Raw genomic sequence first — 20,483 nt, forward strand, 5'->3', positions numbered from 1 at the left:
CACACATAGCACTTTTTTATTTATTTAAAAAACGAGAGGAATACGCTATATTTCTTAACGATCATTTTGCAACTGTCAAACAAGGTAATATTACATCCTCGGTTCCATTTGCCCCGTCGCTGAACGCATTTTTAAGAGTTTTATAAACGATTTTAACAGAATGCACCCACACATAGCACATCGGCAATCTGACAAAAAAATGCGCGGTTGCACTTTTCGACAAAAATACGAATTTATTCTTTTCAAACTGATGGGCTGTGATTGTATCTTTCTTATGGCCGGGCCCTCGTCTTTATTTGAATAAAATTGGTGCAGGATTAAGAAAGTTATCATGAAAAATGTTACCTGAATCGACGGCTGTTTATGTTTTTTATACCCACACATAGCCATAAAAGTCACGTGGTATAGGCACCGTGCAAATCTCCTAATGGATTCCAGAGTTATGGCCCCTGAAAGGGCCAAAATTAGCTATCATGACCTTGTCTGCACAATAGCAGCTTCATTTATGATTTGATTTTAACCAAACTTGCACAAAACTTGTATCACCACAAGATCTTGGTTCCTTTCTTGAACTGGCCAGATTCCTTCATGGGTTCCAGAGTTATGGCCCCTTAAAGGTCCAGAATTTGCTATTTTGGCTTTTGCAGCCATATAGAGACTTCATGTATGGTTTTATTTGATACAAACTTCCAAAATATTTTCAACAACAATAAATCTTGGATTCCATGACAAATCAGATCCATTCGTATGTTCCAGAGTTATTTTATATCTGATTACCTCCCCTGATGTAATCAGAATGGATTTATATCAGTAAGTACTTATAGGACTTATTTGAAATTTCATTATTGTCATTAGTTGGATTGAGTCAATGAGGGTAGATAACTATGGACTGATTTTATGTCAAATTACCTTCCTTTATTTCAAATTAAAATGGGTATATCTCCGTAACTAATGAAGATACTGATCTGAAATTTTATTATGTCAGCAGATTTATTTGGCAGATCCTTCTTTTGTTAACTTACAATCATTTTTTTTTTAATTACTTCTCTTTTACGTTACTATAAATAGCTTGTTTTTTAGTAACTTTTTTATTATTGGGTGTAGGGAAAAACCGAGACCACTTTTCTGTGGTACAACATGGATGGTACCTCCAAGTTTTAGGTGTATTTTGACATATCTGTACCTTGTAAGAATTTTTTTTTTTTTTGGTTTAATTTCTTCCCTTTGTTGGTCCTGTCCTTTGGACTTAGATATTTTTTCTGAGGACCTTCTTGTCCTCAAGTGCAATGATAACAGGTGAGCGATATAGGGCCATCATGGCCCGCTTGTTTGTTTAGGTTCACTTTTCTTGAATGTAGCTTTAAATCATTTTACATTTTTTGTGATCAGTAGCAAGTTATAGGGCCAAGAACGATCACTCTTTTCTTGCATATTGGCTTACAACAAGCACTTACAGATGACCATTGGCACCTGCAGGCGGTGCTTTTATTTGATTTTTAGCTCGATTTTTTAACCTACCTTTTGTAGAGCTATTGCACTCGCTGGTGTCACTGTTGGTTAAAGTTTTTGATAAAGTCAAATATCTCTGTTACTATCAAAGCTTTTGACTTGAAACTTAAAATAGTTATTTACTATCAAAGTCTGCACCAGGAGAAATAATCTCCATAACTCTGATTTGAATTTTGACAGAGTTATGCCCCTTTTTAACTTAGAATTTTTTGGTTAAAGTTTTATATAATGTCCAATTTCTCTGTTACTTTCAAAGCTATTGACTTAAAATATTTATTTACTATCAAAGGCTACACTAGAAGAAACAGTCCCCATATCTCTGATTATATATTTGATTGAGTTAAGCCCCTTTTACTGGCAAAGCTCTATTTCAGAGTCAAGCACTGAGAAAAGTGTCTTACGGACAGCTCTTGTTTCACATTTTATTAGTATACATTAAAGGTAACACTAGGAATATTATCATGCTATGTAATCAACTAGTATCTTATGTATTTCTCATATTACGATGTGAATGTAGTTTCTTCTTCTTAGAGTTTGCAGTTATAAATTTTGTCTTTTATAGCTTACACTTTAAATGTCCAGGGTCAATTTTTGTAGAGACCATCAAACAACAGCAAATCCAAGAATTATATTTTGTTCCTAAATGTTCATGCAGTACCATTTTATTTTTTACAGCCTACCCTGTTACACTGTTTGATGGTACCAAAAGTATCATTTTGACAACAACATCATGGCTTGGTGGGAAGAATCCCTTCCTTGGTATAGCGTACCTGGTTGTAGGGTCTATATGTATCCTACTTGGTGTCATATTTCTTCTTATACATCTCAAATGGGGCCGCAAGTAAGTATTCGGATTTTTTTAACCAATTATTCTTGTGAAAGAATGGAAAATACTCTATGTTTTAAATTGTTAGATGTTTTTCTAAAAGAAAATTAGATACAGCATATGATAAGATTAGATTTGTTTATGTTTTTATGATTCACTCCACATTTCTAACATTTTTTATATGGAAAATTCTTCTCAAGGGCTCTCATTTATTGAATGTTATATTTACAAATCACTTGGAATATTGATTATGATTCTTTGAAAGAATTGTTACAGAGGATGAAAGACAAAAAAGTGAATATCTGTCAGATTTTTAAAAGAACAAATTTTACACAAATATATTCAGAATCTAAAGTAGAAGTTTTATTTTTTGCTTGTTTTCAAGCAGATTTCTTTTTCTAAGATTTTTGCAAGGGATGATTATTGGTAACAATTTAGGAACTTTAATCTTTCAGTCCACAAAAGTTTTCATTACCAGAATCAAGAAAGCATATTGGTGTAACTTTAAATTTTCAAGCCAGAAGATGTAATAGTTCACACAGAAATAATGTTTACTGTTTGATTCACATATTAGCACAATATTTTACGTTTACTTGATTTTTGTTTTGTTAGAAGCTAGTGAAAAAGTCATTATTGTTCTCAAAAGTAGCAAATTTGGTTGAAGAAATTTTTTTGAGTATTGCCAATTAATTTCTTGTCATTTAATAGGGTTCACACATGGAAAACAGTTTTTAGCTTGACTGTTTTAAAGTTTGTGTCAGACATAGCTCTTAAAAGTATTTGACCTAGTCAAGAAACCTTATAGAAATATTATTCAGCATGTAAATTTTGCACCTGGAGTTAAATAGAGATTTACCCCAGCTCCCAGTAAAAAAAAAAAACAACTCTTTTTAGTCGCTTTTATCTTGTGTTTTTAGATTATTTTTTGTAGTAACCTCTCCTCACTCACTCCACCCCTACTTTAAGGCAGTCTGACAGTTTACTAAGTCTTACATTGTCAGCAAGTAGCATATATAGTTCCATGACACTATGTGGTGGTACCAGTGTCCTATGGACACACTTGTTGTTAAACTCTTTGCTAGCAGGTAAAACATTACCGAAACTGAATAAAAGTCATGGAAAACAAATGTTATTTGGTCAGCTTAAGTCACTGTGAACCCTGTTTAATGACAAAGAATAGATTTTGAATGTTGGAATCCTTGTTTGATATATGGTTCAGTAAATATTTAAGCAAATTAAACAAAAGAATGATCTAATTATTGAGTATATAATTTATTTGCATATAAAAAAGAAAAATGAAGTATAACAAAGTGTTGAATCAAACACTGATATTATTTGTGAATTATTAAGAGTTAAATGTTCAGACAGAACTGGTTATTTTACAATGTTTATTTGAGCCGCACCATGAGAAAACCAACATAGTGTATTTGCGACCAGCATGGATCCAGACCAGCCTGCGCAGTCTGGTCAGGATCCATGCTGTTCGCTAACAGTTTCTCTAATTGCAATAGGCTTTGAAAGCGAAAGCATGGATCCTGACCAGACTGCGTGGTTGCACAGGCTGGTCTGGATCCATGCTGGTCGCAAATGCACTATGTTGGTTTTCTCATGGTGTGGCTCATTTGGTGTTTCATGTAGTGTTAAAATACTTTTTTTATTCGAAAACTGTGTTCTTTCTGGTTAGAAATCCTGAAAGATAATACTGCATGTATCAGTCACAGTTGTCTGAGGTTGAATGACTTTGTAAGCTGTTTTGAAAAAATTAGCTGTGTTACAAATTATTGATAAGAAACGTTGTTGATACAAACAGAAGTAAAATGATAGAGGTTTAACAGTATTTCAGATCTTACTATGTTTGAGCAAAGTGCAGATTTAATGACAAACCACAACAAGGTACAGAAGAAATACTCCCTCTCCACTACTAGCTTTTCCAAATTTTTCCATGAGCCTTGTTTCCAAGTTTCATTAACTTTGCACAGTATTTCCAAGTTGATTAAAAATGTGTCCTGTGCAGTCCCTCATCTTATATATTTCCTGGAATATCATCCCTGTACACCAACAGTTACTTTTGTAAAAGAGATAAGGCAAGAATGGCCAAAAAGTTCCCAAAGCCCTTTGCTTGTTTTGAAGCAAAAGAACTTTATTTCTTGTTTTATTTGAACTTATTCTTTCTGTGAAGCCCCATGGTTAATTAACAGGTTGTCTGACCAATTAAAGATCAGATTTATTTACATGTACAAGTAAATTTTCAGCATACACACACTAAATGTAGTTTGTGCTAATTATTGTTTAGCCATAGTTTTAATGTGATATTGCTAATCTTTAAAGACAAAGATATATACACATGTAACTAGAATCTAAATAACAGTTGTCAGGTTTGATGAAACCATATAAAATAATGAGAGTAATAACACAGACTTGTTTGTTCTTGTTTTTTGCAGGACATCAGAGATGATTAATGTCACAAGCAGAACAACTTTCAACTGATGATGATGATGATAATATCTCAAATAACAACAGTGATGATGATAATTATAATGTGGAGATTGGAGATGAGATCTAGATCACGGTGTACTAAAGAGGGTATTCATGGTCCATCAGATACTTTGATGTTACAAAGATGTACTGTGTTTTAATAGAGGATGTGGTTGTAGCTTTTTTAACCTTGTATTTCTGTAAGACTTACCAGCTCTACAATTCAGAATTCTTAACTTAGAAATATAGGGGTAAAAGAGATCTGTTTTATTGCATAATTGAAAGAATGTATGAATTTAGTTAGAACAGAACAAGCAAAAATAATGCATAAACTTGATAGGCCATTCAAACTTTTATATATTTGATCACTGTTATTTCTTTAGTTTCATTTATATTATGATGGAAATATTTGTGAAGAACTTTTTTAACCACATGTGGTGAACTTCTTTTAAAAAAGCCTGACAGTGAAAACATTTTTTTTTAAATTAAAATATATTGAAATTTTTTTTCCGGATATCTAGACATTTAGGTCATATAAAGTTAAATTTATGTTTAGCCTCCACCCCAATGTTTTCTTGTCAGAATTGGGAAAAAATCTTTCCTAACCCGTCATTCTGAATAACAAAAAACGATATATATTTAGCAAAAATTGAGTACTGTGTTTTACATAAATCAGATGCATGATTTATCATTCATTTTTTGTTTAATAGAGAAAAACATTTGTGCCTTTTTGCTTAGGAATGTATAATATGCATGTTGGAAATTCAGTTTAATAAACTGCTCTCGAGTCCAGCTGCCATAGGAATCATATATACCTAAATATAACACATTATTTAATTAAACATAGTGGTGAATGCTGAACATGGGATATAACTTTAATTGGCCTAATTGAAAACAGATACTGTAGTCAAGTCAAACACACATTTTAGGCAAAACACTACCCAAGTTTTCTCAGGAAAAATGCTGTAAATTGGTTAATATCTGTATTTTCACAAATGTACGTGATCACAGTGACCGGCAAATTCAAAACTCGTGAGTGTTAAGAAGTATTACCTTCCATTGTATAGACAAGAAAGAAGCAAGATTTAGTAATTTAGTTTCTGTTGTCTTATTAGATAGCAGAGTGAAAGTACGCAGAAAATACCCCATTTACAGTATTAGATTTATCCTGCCATTGCTACGTTACTGTAATGGTTCCATACCAGCATTGAAAACTGCTTAAATAATGGCTGATAATAGTGTATGTATACGCATAATCTTAGAAATTGATGATAAACTTTATTTGTAAGCCTTTTTCTAAATGAGCATTCTATGTTTAAATAAATGAGGCAGTTTTAAGTAGAATTTGCTTGGAGTTAAAAAGTACATCACTATGCCTGACAACACTGTTGTTTACTTAAGGTATTGGCCCTCTAATAGTAATGTTTGCAAACTGATACTTGCTTGGTATATTCTTAAAGTTGACCATGTTTCGCATTGTGTTGCAAATTTTAAACAACTTTTACTGTGCCGTTTTTTGTAAATTTTGTATAATTTGTGGTATTTCCTCAAGCTCAAGTTGAGACAAATTTCAGTGTGATGGCCACTATCTAAAACGTTAGCAGAGAATTCATTACAGCATTAATTTTGATAAAAGAAACCTCAAACTATTGTTAAACAGTTATAAAACACAAAATAAAACTGTAAATATCATTTTTAGCTCATCTGATTTTTTGAAAAAAAATGATGAGTTATTGTCATCACTTGAGCGGTTGTCGGCGTTGGCGTCGGCGTCTGCGTCGGCGTTGCCTGGTTAAGTTTTATGTTTAGGTCAGCTTTTCTCCTAAACTATCAAAGCTATTGCTTTGAAACTTGGAATACTTGTTCACCATCATAAGCTGACCCTGTATAGCAAGAAACATAACTCCATCTTGCTTTTTGCAAGATTTATGGCCCCTTTTGTACTTAGAAAATATCAGATTTCTTGGTTAAGTTTTATGTTTAGGTCAACTTTTCTCCCAAACTGTCAAAGCTATTGCTTTGAAACTTGGAATACTTGTTCACCATCATAAGCTGACCCTGTACAGCAAGAAACATAACTCCATCTTGCTTTTTGCAAGATTTATTGCCCCTTTTGGACTTAGAAAATCAGTTTTCTGGTTAAGTTTTATGTTTAGGTCAGCTTTTATCCTAAACTATCAAAGCTATTGCTTTAAAACTTGCAACACTTGTTCACCATCATAAGTTGACCCTGTACAGCAAGAACCATAACTCCATCCTGCTTTTTGCAAGATTTATGGCCCCTTTTGGACTTAGAAAATATCAGATTTCTTGGTTAAGTTTTATGTTTAGGTCAACTTTTTCTCTTAAACTATCAAAGCTATTGCTTTGAAACTTGCAACACTTGTTCACCATCATAAGCTGACCCTGTACAGCAAGCAGCGTAACTCCATCCTGATTTTTGCAATAATTATTGCCCCTTTTGGACTTAGAAAATCATTTTCTTGGTTGAGTAATATGTTTAAGTCAACTTTTCTCATAAACTATCAAAGTTATTGCTTTAAAACTTGCAACAGTTTTTCACCATCATAAGTGGACGCTGTACATCAAGAAACATAACTCTATCCTGCTTTTTGCAAGAATGATGGCCCTTTTTAGACTTAGAAAATCATGGGTAGGACAATATTTCTATTACACAAAAAAAATCAGATGAGCGTCAGCACCCGCAAGGCGGTGCTCTTGTTTCTAGGGTGCCTCAAGTAAACAGATTTAATGAGACAGTCAAACTCCAACATTGAAAAATTAAGGTTGAATCCTGTGGGTCTGTTTTGAATTTTGCTCACTTCATTCAAAGATAACTTTGGGGCAGAAGTAAAACCTACCTGCATTTCTTCCACAATATGTAATCTAAAGAATGAAGGCAAAATAGAGAACTTTTACCGCATGTAACTCAGTATTTTTAAAGATGTCTAACTCGACCCCTCCTGATTCAGAGGTAAATTCACATTGAACAGCAAAAAATCGCTTATAAAATTAAAATTTTCCACTTTTGTACAATACATCCATAATAAGTCTTGAAAGAAGTAAAAACTTACTAGAAAAAAGGAAAATCTGAGAGAAAAAATTTTGGTCCCAGTGGGGCTTGAACCTACGCCCCCCCTGAAAACTGCAGTCAAAGTAGGTTTATAGTACGAATTGAATACTCTTCAAAAATGAGGTACTCTATTACAGGTCCAATACCTTAATTCACTATGTGTAATTATTGATTTTTATTCATTTTATAAATTGAAGTACTTTGATTGCAGTTTGTTATTGCTGTTTAAGTTTTTTCAAGTGAAAAAAAAAATGTTTTAAGAGTGCACTTATAATCAGATACAACTGGAATAGAATCTTTATAAATTAGATAAAATCTCATGGCTCTCATTCATATTATCGCTGACCTTCCTGTATAGGGGTGACAGAACAGAATAAAACTTAGGCCATAACTCAGGCCATAACTCGAAACATTTTTCAGATTGACTCTTTGATATATATAAAGAATTTTAGCACAGATATATGTGTTGCTATGACGAAAGTTTTTGGTTTTTACAATTTATTTATTTTATTTTGTTGGGTTTAACGTCGCACCGACACAATTTTAGGTCATATGGCGACTTTTGGTTTTTACAATAGTGTTGAAAAAAATAAGGGTGAATTTTTTGTATCTATATGATAAATAAAGTGCTCATCATACTGTAGTATTTATAGATTATATGTATAATCCTGTTCCATTGTACTTTGTCTCCTAGTACCTTTTTAATTTTCTCATTTTTGCCCTTTATTTTATTTGTAGTAGTCGATATCACCATTTTTGTCTTTTGACTTTCATCTAACATTTTAACTGCAATGTATAAAAAACAATGCACTTAAAGTTCATTCCATGTGATCTTATTTGTTTTCAGAGAGTGATGGAGAGAGGAACAGAGAGAGAGAGAGAGGGAGAGAGAGTGAGTCTTACCAACCATTGCATTTCTTAGACTGTTACCTACTTTTGTGTTTTGAAGCAACTCATTTTGTATCTGATATTCAGAGAGAATGTTAATTTGATAATTTGAACTGAATTTGGTTGAGGAATGTTGATACTAAATACTAAACTTTAGAGCTTACAGCTCTGATATTTTAGTCATTCTACACAGATTTTTCTCTTCCAGTCAATTAATCGCACTTACACCATGTGAGAATCCATTATAGTCACCATATTGGCAAGATAAATGATGAACTTTATGAAATTACCTACAAGATATTGTGCTAGATGCTGTAATATACATATGAGTGAATCAAAACTTCAAAAATCTCTGGCTTTGGGTTACAATTTGAGATTCAGTGGAAGTAGGTCAAACTATAAGCATTTTTATAGGATACACATGAAATAAATACCATTTCTGATATAGCATTGTAGTAGCTAACTAAAACTCATTACAGGAATTTTTTTCACATATTTATTATATAGATGTTGTACATGATTATTATAGATGTGTAAATATAGTGTTGCTGGCACACATTACTCATATCTTGTATCCTGTTATATTTATTCTGAATACATTTTGATACATGTTTAAATCCAAAGAATGAATGTTTTTGCATAATTGCTGTTTATTTTTATATTGTGTAAATGTAGATTATACCAAGGGTTTTTCATCTAACAGGGTTTCAACTGAAGCAATGTATATGCCTGTTATTGGTAGGGCATTTCCTGTTAATACAATTTCAGTATGTCAGAATTTCGGAAAACATACATACTTGATTTCAGATAATTCTTACCTTATAGTAGCCCGCCCGCTTAGCTCAGTAGGTAAGAGCGTTGGTCTACGGATCGCGGGGTCGCGAGTTCGATCCTCGGGCGGGGCGTATGTTCTCCGTGACTATTTGATAAACGACATTGTGTCTGAAATCATTAGTCCTCAACCTCTGATTCATGTGGGGAAGTTGGCAGTTACTTGCGGAGAACAGGTTTGTACTGGTACAGAATCCAGGAACACTGGTTAGGTTAACTGCCCGCCGTTATATAACTGAAATATTGTTGAAAAACGGCGTTAAACCCAAAACAAACAAACAAATTACCTTATAGTACTGACTAGGTATGGGCTCTATGTAATAATGTATCTCAATATTAGTTGCACATAAGGTAATTTTCAGTTTGCTGATAAGAAATTTAAAAGTGTTGAAAACCAACATCATTTTAACCGATAAGAAATAAACAGTACTAATGATTGCTTTTAACATATACTGCTGAGAAATGGTGTTCAACCATTTGTAACATAATTTCTGTTCAAGATTTTAAGCCTTACAGAGCAGCATAATGTCTTTAATACACATACACATTTTGTCATCTGATAATTTTTAGGTTTTTTTTTCCTTACTGTGTGCATGTTTTAAAGTACTTTAATCACAGTTGGTTTTTATTGAGAAAAATGCACTCTTCTATACCTGTTTGTTTTTTTCTGTTAGTGGAACACATTTACACAACATGACCGTGCAACATATTTCAGTACTGGATACAATATATTCCAAATTGGACAGCTGAAAATTTGGTACATATTATTATGTTAACTCAACAGGAAATTGCCTTAAGTTATTGAAGTATCATAATGAAATATGTCAATAGATGTGGGATGCATTGTTCACCTTATATAAGTATATGTTATTAGCTGTGCTTTGCTCACATTGCCCTGTACATTGAGCCAGTCTGAAATGTTTGTTAGAAAAAAGCATAGAATAATAGGATAAGTTAACACTGCTCTGTACAATAATGCATAAACTGGACTGGTGCCCAGCCTTTCTGCTTGTCGAATCCTGTTTTTTGGCAATGCACGCATCCAAATATAGGCCTGTTTTGATCATAACAGTATTATGTAACCTGCGCAGTATCACTTCTGCAGAATGTGTGGTGCAAATTTCTCAATACAAATCAAATAATCTATAGATATTTCAGCTGCTAAACTATGTTCATTGTTAATGAATTTTTAGAGAGTTTGTAAGTTTGTTTTATTGTCTGTTAGCACATTCACATTCCAATTGTACATAGACTTTTATGTTAGTAGTGCAAATTACTACCCGGGTTTCAATATTATAAATCCATGTTTATACCTTAATCATGCTAAGAAAAGTGTTTCAGAGCATAAAGTTTGTTTTCTATTTCAAGTAGGAGTTTCTATGAATTTAGCCATGAAATGCCAGATTATTGTGGTAAACGAAAATTGTCTGGAAAAATGTATAAAAAAACGTGATTGTGAACATCTTCATCACTCCGGAAATGAAAATCTTATATTTAATACACGAACATGCACATGTTGTCAGACACTGCCTAATACATCACTCATTTGGCTCTATCTAATGTAAAAGTATTTAAAAGTAGAGAAATAAAATTAACAGATTTCATACAGGTTTTGCATTTTCCCATGATAGTAATTAGCTATTCATACGTTTCTTACATTTGTTTCTTACATTTGTTTCTTTATGTTCATAAAATTTTCAATTTTACTATCTTAGATGATGTAACTCATACATGAACTGTTAACTGAAAAAAAAAGCTGAAAATTAGACATCTTCCATTTTGGCTCATTGTTACATAAAACAAAATGCAAATGGGTTGTGAAATGAATCTGGAATGTTTTAATTAATCCTTTGCATTGTATGACTTCAAAACTTAAAAAAAATCTGATATAGTCATTTCCTTGTAGTTTAAGATGAATTTTGATATGTTTTGTTTTTCTTACCAATGTTAAATAAGGCTGAATAAAATAATTCATTAGTTTTACTGATCTATTGGATTAAGAAATCTTGTTTAAAGAATGAAACTATAACATACATACATGTATGCTAAATAAAAAAAATAAAACTTGTTATGATATTGTTTCATGCACATGCATATCAAATATTTTAGTTAACTTTCAAAATTGTAGTACATGTACTTTATACCAGCTGTTTCAACTACAGGTAGTTTTCCATACATTCAAAAGAAACATTTGTACAAAGAGCAGTAACTGCACTTCAAAATTTTGTCTGAAATGATTTCTGCAGTTACTTTTGTTTTGCACTGAAATGCCAGATTGATTTTTAAAGGAGCACAACTGAGATCTGTCAGATTTTTCAATATTTAGAAATTACCTTTTTACATGATTGTAAATACGAAGTATATCCATTGTGTATGAGACAGTATTTTGTTTATAAAACACTTGTAAAATATATATATAAACTTAACCCTTAGCCTGCTGGCGGCGATTGGTTTGCCTTTGCGACCAGTGCAGACCAAGATCAGCCTGCACATCCGTGCAGTCAGATCATGGTCTGCACTGTTCGCTATTCAGTCAGTTAATTTTTAGTAAACACCCCTTCAAATGATAAATGGTACTGCCCATATTGGAAGATGGACCAGTCCATTATAGAAATTTAGCATGGTAAGGGTTAAATAACTGTGATTTGAGATTTAGATATCTTAATGTTGAGAGGTTATATCTTTGAAGAAAACAAAAGATATTTTGATGTACATTGTAAGCTTTGTGTTTAACTGTATGTAAATGTTTACAAAGTAAGAATGTTTTCAAGGATATCTTAAGACATTCACCTGTCTGAAGGAAATTGTGGTTTATCAAACTAGTTATTCATTTTATTCAGCCCTACTGAAATTTTAATCAATCATTGTTCATTATTCTAGTCTATACTGTATGATTGTGATTTTGGTCAATTTATCTGTAATAAAGTAAAAGATTGTTACATAAATTGTTTATTGTTTGTTACAAGAAGTGTTTATTATGTCTCCCACACAGATTTCGAAAACATATTGTTTTAGGTCCAGTTGTCCATACAGACTGTCTAACTTTTACAAAATAATGTTTGATCTGTATTTATCTCCCTTTTCACAAATGCATGAAGTGCTTTTTGTTAGCTTTTAGGGTGTTAGATGTCCATAATTTGTTAGGTTTTGGTATATTGCTTTATAGAAAATTTCAAAAATTATCCTCTGAAGTGGCGGGCCCAGTTTCAAAAACTTCACAGCAATGTTTCTTAGGTGATCTGCCAAATTCCTTTGAGTTATGGTTTGTTTAAAAACAATAATTTATGGCTGGATGGAAAATTTTAAAAGTCTTCTAAGCAAATACTGGCCCAATTTCAAAATAATTTTACATCAGTGTTCCTTTGGGTGACCAACTACAAAATTCCTTCATGATATTCTGTTGTGTTCAAAAAAACTGCTGCCAGGTGGGAGGACTAGCTTTCCCCATATGATTATTTGGAAAACTTTGAAAGTCTTGTCAGAAGTGTACGACATCCTCCCATGGGAGATCTTTATGCACACTGCAAAATTTAGATGATGTACAAGTTGCAACTTTAAGCTGTGCTGGGTCAAGGTCTTATTCAGAGGCCAGATATAAAGTGGAAGGTTTATATAGGGTTATGACAAACATGCTTTAATTTTTATATTTTAAAAAAAAACAACCTGTAATTCTTATAAAGCTTGTGTTGTTCTCCAACCTTTACAAAGTTATACTTCTCTTAACTGTTCATATTTTAGCTCTCTCAAAGCAAAGATTACTTTAGTACAGGGTGGATGGTCTGACACCCATCTTCTGCAGTAAACCTTTATTGCTAACAACTTCTCATTTACCCCTTGATAGATAGTCAACAAATTTTGTTAGAAGCATCCTTTCTTGTTTTTTCGTGTGTCTTGAAGGGCCATCAAAGCTGAAGACAGAGAAACATTATATCCATTTATTGTGTGTTTTGGTACCGCCAGCCTCAGCTCAGATCTGTACAGTATCCGCCGAATTTCTTATCGGTATCAATGTCGCTAAGCAAACACGTTTGAAGTACATTTATTATTTCATTTCTGAAAATACGTAAACTATTTAACCATTATAATCATCTTTGAGGAAATGAATTTCCACCACATGTATATCAGTTTTATTCTTCCTTGTCTGATGTTTAACTTACAGTTACACTTAACGTCAATCATGATGACACTTCTATGCTTGAATTTCTTAGACGGTTGACACACACTGTATAAGTCACTATATTATTTGTATTTTTCACAATATTTCTCAATATAAAACGATATATTGCGAAGAAATCGCGTATTTTTCGCATTCAAATTTGTTAAAATGTTAAATGGAAAGGTCAAGTGTGTTTTGGTGCGTACGTACGTGCATGCATGCGTGCTTGCGTATTTGTCAGTGAGTGGGATTAGCGGCCTTTTGAAAACATTGTCAGTCATATTAACGACCGCGTCTACTTGAAGCAGTGAACTGAGCGCCAAGCGAGGAAACTCGTGTCTTAGATATGACGCGGCCAGGTAGTGAACTCACGACCTCTTGCATTCGAAGCGGGCGCTCTACCACTAGGCTACCAAGGCAGTGAAACGTCAAATGAACTGTTAAGAAATGTTGTTGTTTTTTTTTTTTGCTGTTTCAGATAATTAGAAGATTAATATGGTATTTCGTTATCATGTGAAAGTGAAAATGTTACTGGTAGTTGTATTACTGGTACTTACAAACAGTACTACATCGATACATATCAGTAATATAAACTCTCATCAGACGTCCCTCACCCGAACACCTATGACGAATATAAGGACATAATTTGTTTACGCCAAGGAAAATCTTACAAACACATTAAGTGATACAGAGCAACTATTCGGGAAGTCGAGCGAAGACTCTAGATCCGTATCAAAAGGAGATAAACAAAGAAATAACCACAAGGTAGAGGCAGAAAGGGAATCAAAGTCAACTGCTCATGTCTTCGAACATTCATCAGACGCTCTAACGACCGGAAAGACTGTCGACCCGAACACACATAACATCATATATATTGGAAAGTAACCGACTGCGGACGGCGAAGAAACTGATTACCAGGAAAGAAACACTCGAGACTTTGAAAAGGCATCAGAAAAATCTCATCCCAAAAATGAAGATTTATTTCATGTGACAAATAGTGTCAATAAATTATCAGACTAAGATATATTGGATGAAGCAGGGACATCCTGACTGTGCTCGTTGATAAACCAAAAATCGAAAATCTAAGTCCTTGGTTTAACTGTTGACTGATCAGATAGAAAACTTACTGCAATCCCAAGAAAATTTCCGAATGAAACAGCATGTTTACTTCTAAATGGCAATGAAATTGAAAACATCCCATATGGGACATTCCAAACTCTAACACAGCTGAAATACCTAGACATTTCGAGTGATAGAATTGAAAAACTAAATGATTGCGCATTTACAGGACTTGGTAGTTTGTGTATTTTAAAAATAAATGGAAACAAATTAAGATCCACAAATGTATCAATACCAGACACAGCATTTGAAGCCTTGAAGAATCTCATTTATTTAGATTTGCAAAAATAAATAACAAATATTACCGAAGAAGAGATATACCCGTCTGCAGCACTAAGGACCCTGAAAGTCTTCAATTTTACAAATTGACGGTCTTAATGAAAGACATTTTCAACCAGATTTTCAGAACTTGCGGCAATTGTTTAATCGGTGTTGAAGTGAGTGAGTGAGTTGGGTTTTACTGCGAATCGACACAAAATGGTCATATATCGCCGAGAAGAAGTTATATTGAAACGCCAATTGTAAAGCATGCCTTAAATCATTTATGTAAAAATGTAAAGCACATTATGTAAAAATGTAAAGCATGTCTAAAATCATTTATGTAAAAATGTAAAGCATAACCTAAAACTACGGTATTGAAAGATGCCAAATAAAGTTACTGAAAAGAGATATGTTCAAATATTTTCAATCTTTGAAATCGCTGAAAGTAGTCAACTTTAGCGTGCAGCAAGTCGAAAATGACAGTTTCGGACAATTGCCATCTCTAAATAGTCATGATCTGTCGTACAATGAAAAGATAACGATTTATAGCTTACAAAATATCACATTTGCATTAAGGGAAAGAAAAATGTACTTACTGAACCTAAGTAAGATTCGCCCTACATTTGGCGATTGCACGCGTTTGGAAAAAGGCAGTTTACGGTATATGAGAGATATGACAATTGAAAATTTTATTCTAGATTTTATCAGATTATCTTTTATGTCAATATCGGCCGTACAAAATATTCCAACTGTCATTAAAGGACAACTTGTTATTGCTTGGCAAATACAGCCTCGGAATGTTATTTGACAAGTCCCTGAATAATTTGACAACATTTTTCATCGCTAATCAAATGGCCAACCATGACCTTTGGAATATTTTGGATCACAGTAAACGTTGGTCATTAACTCAAAGATCTTTAAATAATATCAGCCAAGATACCGGTAAAATGATTCACATATCGTCAGTAAACGAACTTTTAGAAAGAGGTATGTACAGAATTATCGCACTGGTTTGCAAAAACTATGATAATTCAAGTTAAGTGCTCCCGTGCTATCCACTTCCGGAGAATATATACAGACTTGACATGAGCAACATGAAAGCAAGATATCATTTACGCAAACTTTGTATAGGTGAACCAAATAATTTCAAAACAATCGACTTGTATAGAAATATATTCTACCGCGTCGAAGGAGCAATTAATAGACTATCACAATTGGAATCACTCGATTTATGTGAATACACGAGACTTAATGACGGCTTTGCGTTACTTGAAGTTTTCACGAAACTATTTAACTTCCTCATTCAATGAAGGCATAAATGGAGACATATTCAGTAACTAATGTTATTTGATTACTCTAGACTTATCAAAGAATAGGATAAGATCACTCCGCACAAAATTCTTTCCAGGGCCTGTGACTGTACAAAGGCTGATCCTACGAAACAATCTGATGACAGCTTTTGAACTGAACATGCAGTCAATGAATAAACTGCAATACCTTGATTTAAGTAACTTTTACCACATTTTAGTGATACTGTTTACAAGAGTTTGAACGCCTTAGGGCAAACAATTTGACCACTGACCTTGCCCGGAGCAACCTGTCGTGCATTTGTAAGCATCTCAATTATTTATACTGATATCTACTTCGAAAGTCAATTTTCAGAATGTGAACACATACGTGCACAGATGAAAATGGTTTCATAAGGAATTTGACAATGGTCTCATTTCTCTACGAGGATCTGTGGGTGCTCTGAAGAACCTACACTGTAGTGATATTCATCAGCACTGCTGCTATATATTGTCACCGTCGGTATCATATACAGATACCGATGGAATCTGAGATACATATATTACTCTGCCAAAATGAGAATGAATGGTTTCTCTCCAATGAAAGATGACGACAATGCTTTCGATCACGGTGTATTAATTTCGTTTGCCGATTAAACCATTTGTCAGATTTTGTCATACCGGAACTAAAGGAAAATAGACAACTTCGTCTTCTGCTGCATGATCGTGACTTCCAGCATGAAGCAACATTGTAAGGACGATATGTTCTTCGAAGAAAACGCTTGTTGTTATGTCAGAAGCTATTCTTCAGAGCATCTGGTGTAGGTTCGAGATGAATATGACAAGAATGGAAGCTATTAAATTTGACAGTCGTCATGTTTGACGACGTGCCCACAGTTTGTTTACCATTGTAAATGGTAGAATTACCATTGGGAATGGTAGATATTGTTCGCAAGCAGACCTATCTGTAGTTTCCTGATGATGAATGTCATCGTGAACAATTCTGGGAAAGGTTATTTACGTCTTTGAAATAAAAACCTATATTTCTATTGAATATATACGTCATTGAAATAAAACATAAAGGTAATATACGCAGAATTGAAACACGTCACTAGCAGGTTTAGGATATCAATCTTTAATAGACATTCTGTAAATATATTGACAGTCCATAGATTTAAAGATTTTAACTTGATAAATTAACAAACTTGGTGTATGAAATCTATTGAAATTGCAATGGAACTAAAAACATAGTTTAGAAATATATTATTTGCAGATTGCATGCATAACTTATGAGACTCTGAAGTTTCCGAAAATGTGAACAAATTTAAGTGACTAAAACTGAAACTCTCCTATCAGTTTTATATATACGCATGCAATATTTAAAGTAAAACATTTCATTTTAACCTGTGGTGTTTAATTTGATTGTCATTCCAACAGATTCATACAACCACACTGAAAAATCAACGTTGTCTTAACGAAAACTGGTTTTTGTACAACTAAACATATCTTTTACAGTTACGTGTATGGGAAAATTCAAGGACTTATTCGTTCATGTACTTGATTCGTTTTAGAAGTTATACTAGTACAGTGTTTTAAATAAGATATGTGTTGGGGTTCAGTAAATGATTTATTTTACGACATTTCTCATTTGACATTCACAACAAAACTCTATAAAAATCACAGTTATTTATTATTTCGCCAAGCTATATTTGATGCAAACGTAATTCTATCGTTTGTAGCTGCTGAAAGTATTATAAAGGACCGTAAAAGTCACAAATCGCTGATGTCATTTTCTAAAAGAGGTTTGAGGAACGAAAAATAAAATAATTATTACAAAAATGGAAAACATTCAAATTATTTAAACACTGTGTTACGTTTGTCAAAGCATAATTTTCATAACACTAGCTTGCAGCTCATTCGTATCAATGCAAATTCTATGCATGCGTAAAACATGACTGTGTCTATCTACGTTCTGCAATTACAGCGTCTCCTGGTTGATCATCATTTTCGTCAATCCGTGTCATTGATAAACCTATTACACTTTACACTACAAATTCGTGCATTTTCAATCGTTTCGATTTTGTCCGTTTTACTAGCAAAAGTGGATCATTTCATTAAAATCCATGTTAATGTTGCTCGAGGACATGGCTTCCATCTTAGTTTTTCATTAAGAAAACGTATATAGATCCAATATTTAAAAGAACATATTGCTGAGTCAACTTCCGCTTTAGAACCAAGTCCGTCTTTTGAATGTATTGGCATGAAAACACTTTTCAATACATGTAAAAAGCTAGGATTTATTAGGGATATTCGCGAAATAACAATGTCTTCTCATGTCTTCCTATGAAAATCCCCTATTCTATGTTATCTGCCGAACCTGATCCAGTACTACATGTCCCACTATCACTAATTATGTCTTTTATATTTTGATAAAATTCGAACCTTTGTCTTCGAGTTCTCTGCAATGTCCGCAGTCGTGACAGTGCAAACATCCTTCTTTTCGTTAGTGTTTCATTCCAATTTTCGTGTTCTCTTCGAGATGTCTCTAAACTTTGTTTACATTTTAGTAACCTTTCTTCTTGTTCTAATTCCTCTTCCGGCGCCAACAGACGATCGTCGGTATCCAAGAAAACACTGTCATTATCCGAATCGAACGAATTTGAGTCCATGTATACGTCTTTCTGTGACATTGTTTATGTTGTAAACTCAAACTTAAAAGCTTCAAGTTTTTTTTAATTTTTACAGATATTATTGTTTCCAAAAATGTTTATATATTTAACGAAATTATAATAATAAAGTGCATTGGTAATTCTGTTGCGACTACAGAACTAAGTTACACACGTGTACTTTTAAATTTTCTATCCATTTCAATGATATTTTACCCTTGATCTGCCACGAACGATGTTAATTATGTTACTCAAATATTAATTCTAACCTTCTTAAATTTACTTTCTTCTTAAATTTGCTCTCATGACACTGCAAAATGCAAATAACCGGGTCACTGGTTTTAATTGTATTAAGTTGAGACAATTTTAACAAGCTTACAATACAAGTTATGTACCACAAAACCTTGGTACGGATTTTCATTCAATAGATATCTGATGATATTAAAATTAAAACATGTTAAGAGGGGGTCATAAACAAAAGTCAGGTTATTTTTAATGTTTGATCTAATACGAGTACTAATAATGTAAGTTTCAAGTAGGTAAGCACTTTTATAACAAACTTCATATAATACCGTATATGCCATGCTACAGATCTGCAATGTTAAAAGTACATATCGTCCGTTGAGCGCCTGAAGGGGCTATCAACATATATACAAAGAATGCTGATGGCCCCTTCGTGCGCTCAACGGACGAATTATATGTTTCTGAATTTCTCTGGTGAAAAATAATTCTGTTTACTTTTAATTTTGACAAGCTATGCTCGTCTGTAAAATCCGATTGGAAAAATTGCTTTCAGATTTCTGGTATTTATTGTGATTTTCATAATCCAGGATAGGTATACATGCGAAAATACTTTGTATTTATTATAAATATTTTATATTTCAGTCTCTCCTAACAAGTACATATATAGACACTGTTGTGCAAGCTAAAACAAAAACATTTACCAACCTTGATCATATCGAGAATGGACTATTCCAATTACTCAAATTAAGTAAACGCCTAAAGGTGTTGCTTGCTGTTGAATCTCTAAAGTCCTTTTGATTAGAAAGAATATTAGAAGAATTATGTTCACAATCCGACCTACCGACAACAATAGTAACTGAACAATCTCTTTTCATGATTTATATTATATATCATTATGTATTCATTATTATAATATTAAAAGAGCGATAAATATAGAAATATTAGTGAGTGAACTAGAATTTGCCGTTAAAAAGAATCTTGTACGTTGTTTAGTTTTTCAATAAGGCCTATCATGGAAAGAAACCCAACGTTTTTCGTTAGTTCTAAATGTGGAAGGAAACATTCCTTCGAAGGATTTTCCTACAATAAGGATAAAAGCGATCCCAAGAGTGGGAAAATCTATTGGAGATGCGAAAATCGTTCATGTAAA

At 33.1% G+C, this 20,483-nt stretch overlaps 1 protein-coding gene across 3 annotated transcripts in view; it reads left to right on the forward strand.

Annotated features, from left to right (window-relative positions):
• Window positions 1-12,541, forward strand: part of LOC123537223 (cell cycle control protein 50A-like) — a 41,371-nt gene extending 28,830 nt beyond the window's left edge. For 2 of the 3 annotated variants that reach the window (XM_053528422.1, XM_045320861.2), the window contains 2 exons: window positions 2,185-2,350; window positions 4,777-12,541. In XM_053528422.1, the coding sequence (XP_053384397.1) occupies window positions 2,185-2,350; window positions 4,777-4,822 (212 nt within the window). In that variant the 3' untranslated portion in view covers window positions 4,823-12,541. Of the gene's footprint in view, window positions 1-2,184; window positions 2,355-4,776 lie in introns of those variants that run through there. The other variant, XM_053528423.1, reaches the window with a different exon arrangement.
• The last annotated feature ends 7,942 nt before the right edge of the window (window positions 12,542-20,483 follow it).

Source organism: Mercenaria mercenaria, chromosome 17 (genome assembly GCF_021730395.1).
Source record: "Mercenaria mercenaria strain notata chromosome 17, MADL_Memer_1, whole genome shotgun sequence".
Taxonomy (NCBI): Eukaryota; Metazoa; Mollusca; class Bivalvia; order Venerida; family Veneridae; genus Mercenaria; species Mercenaria mercenaria.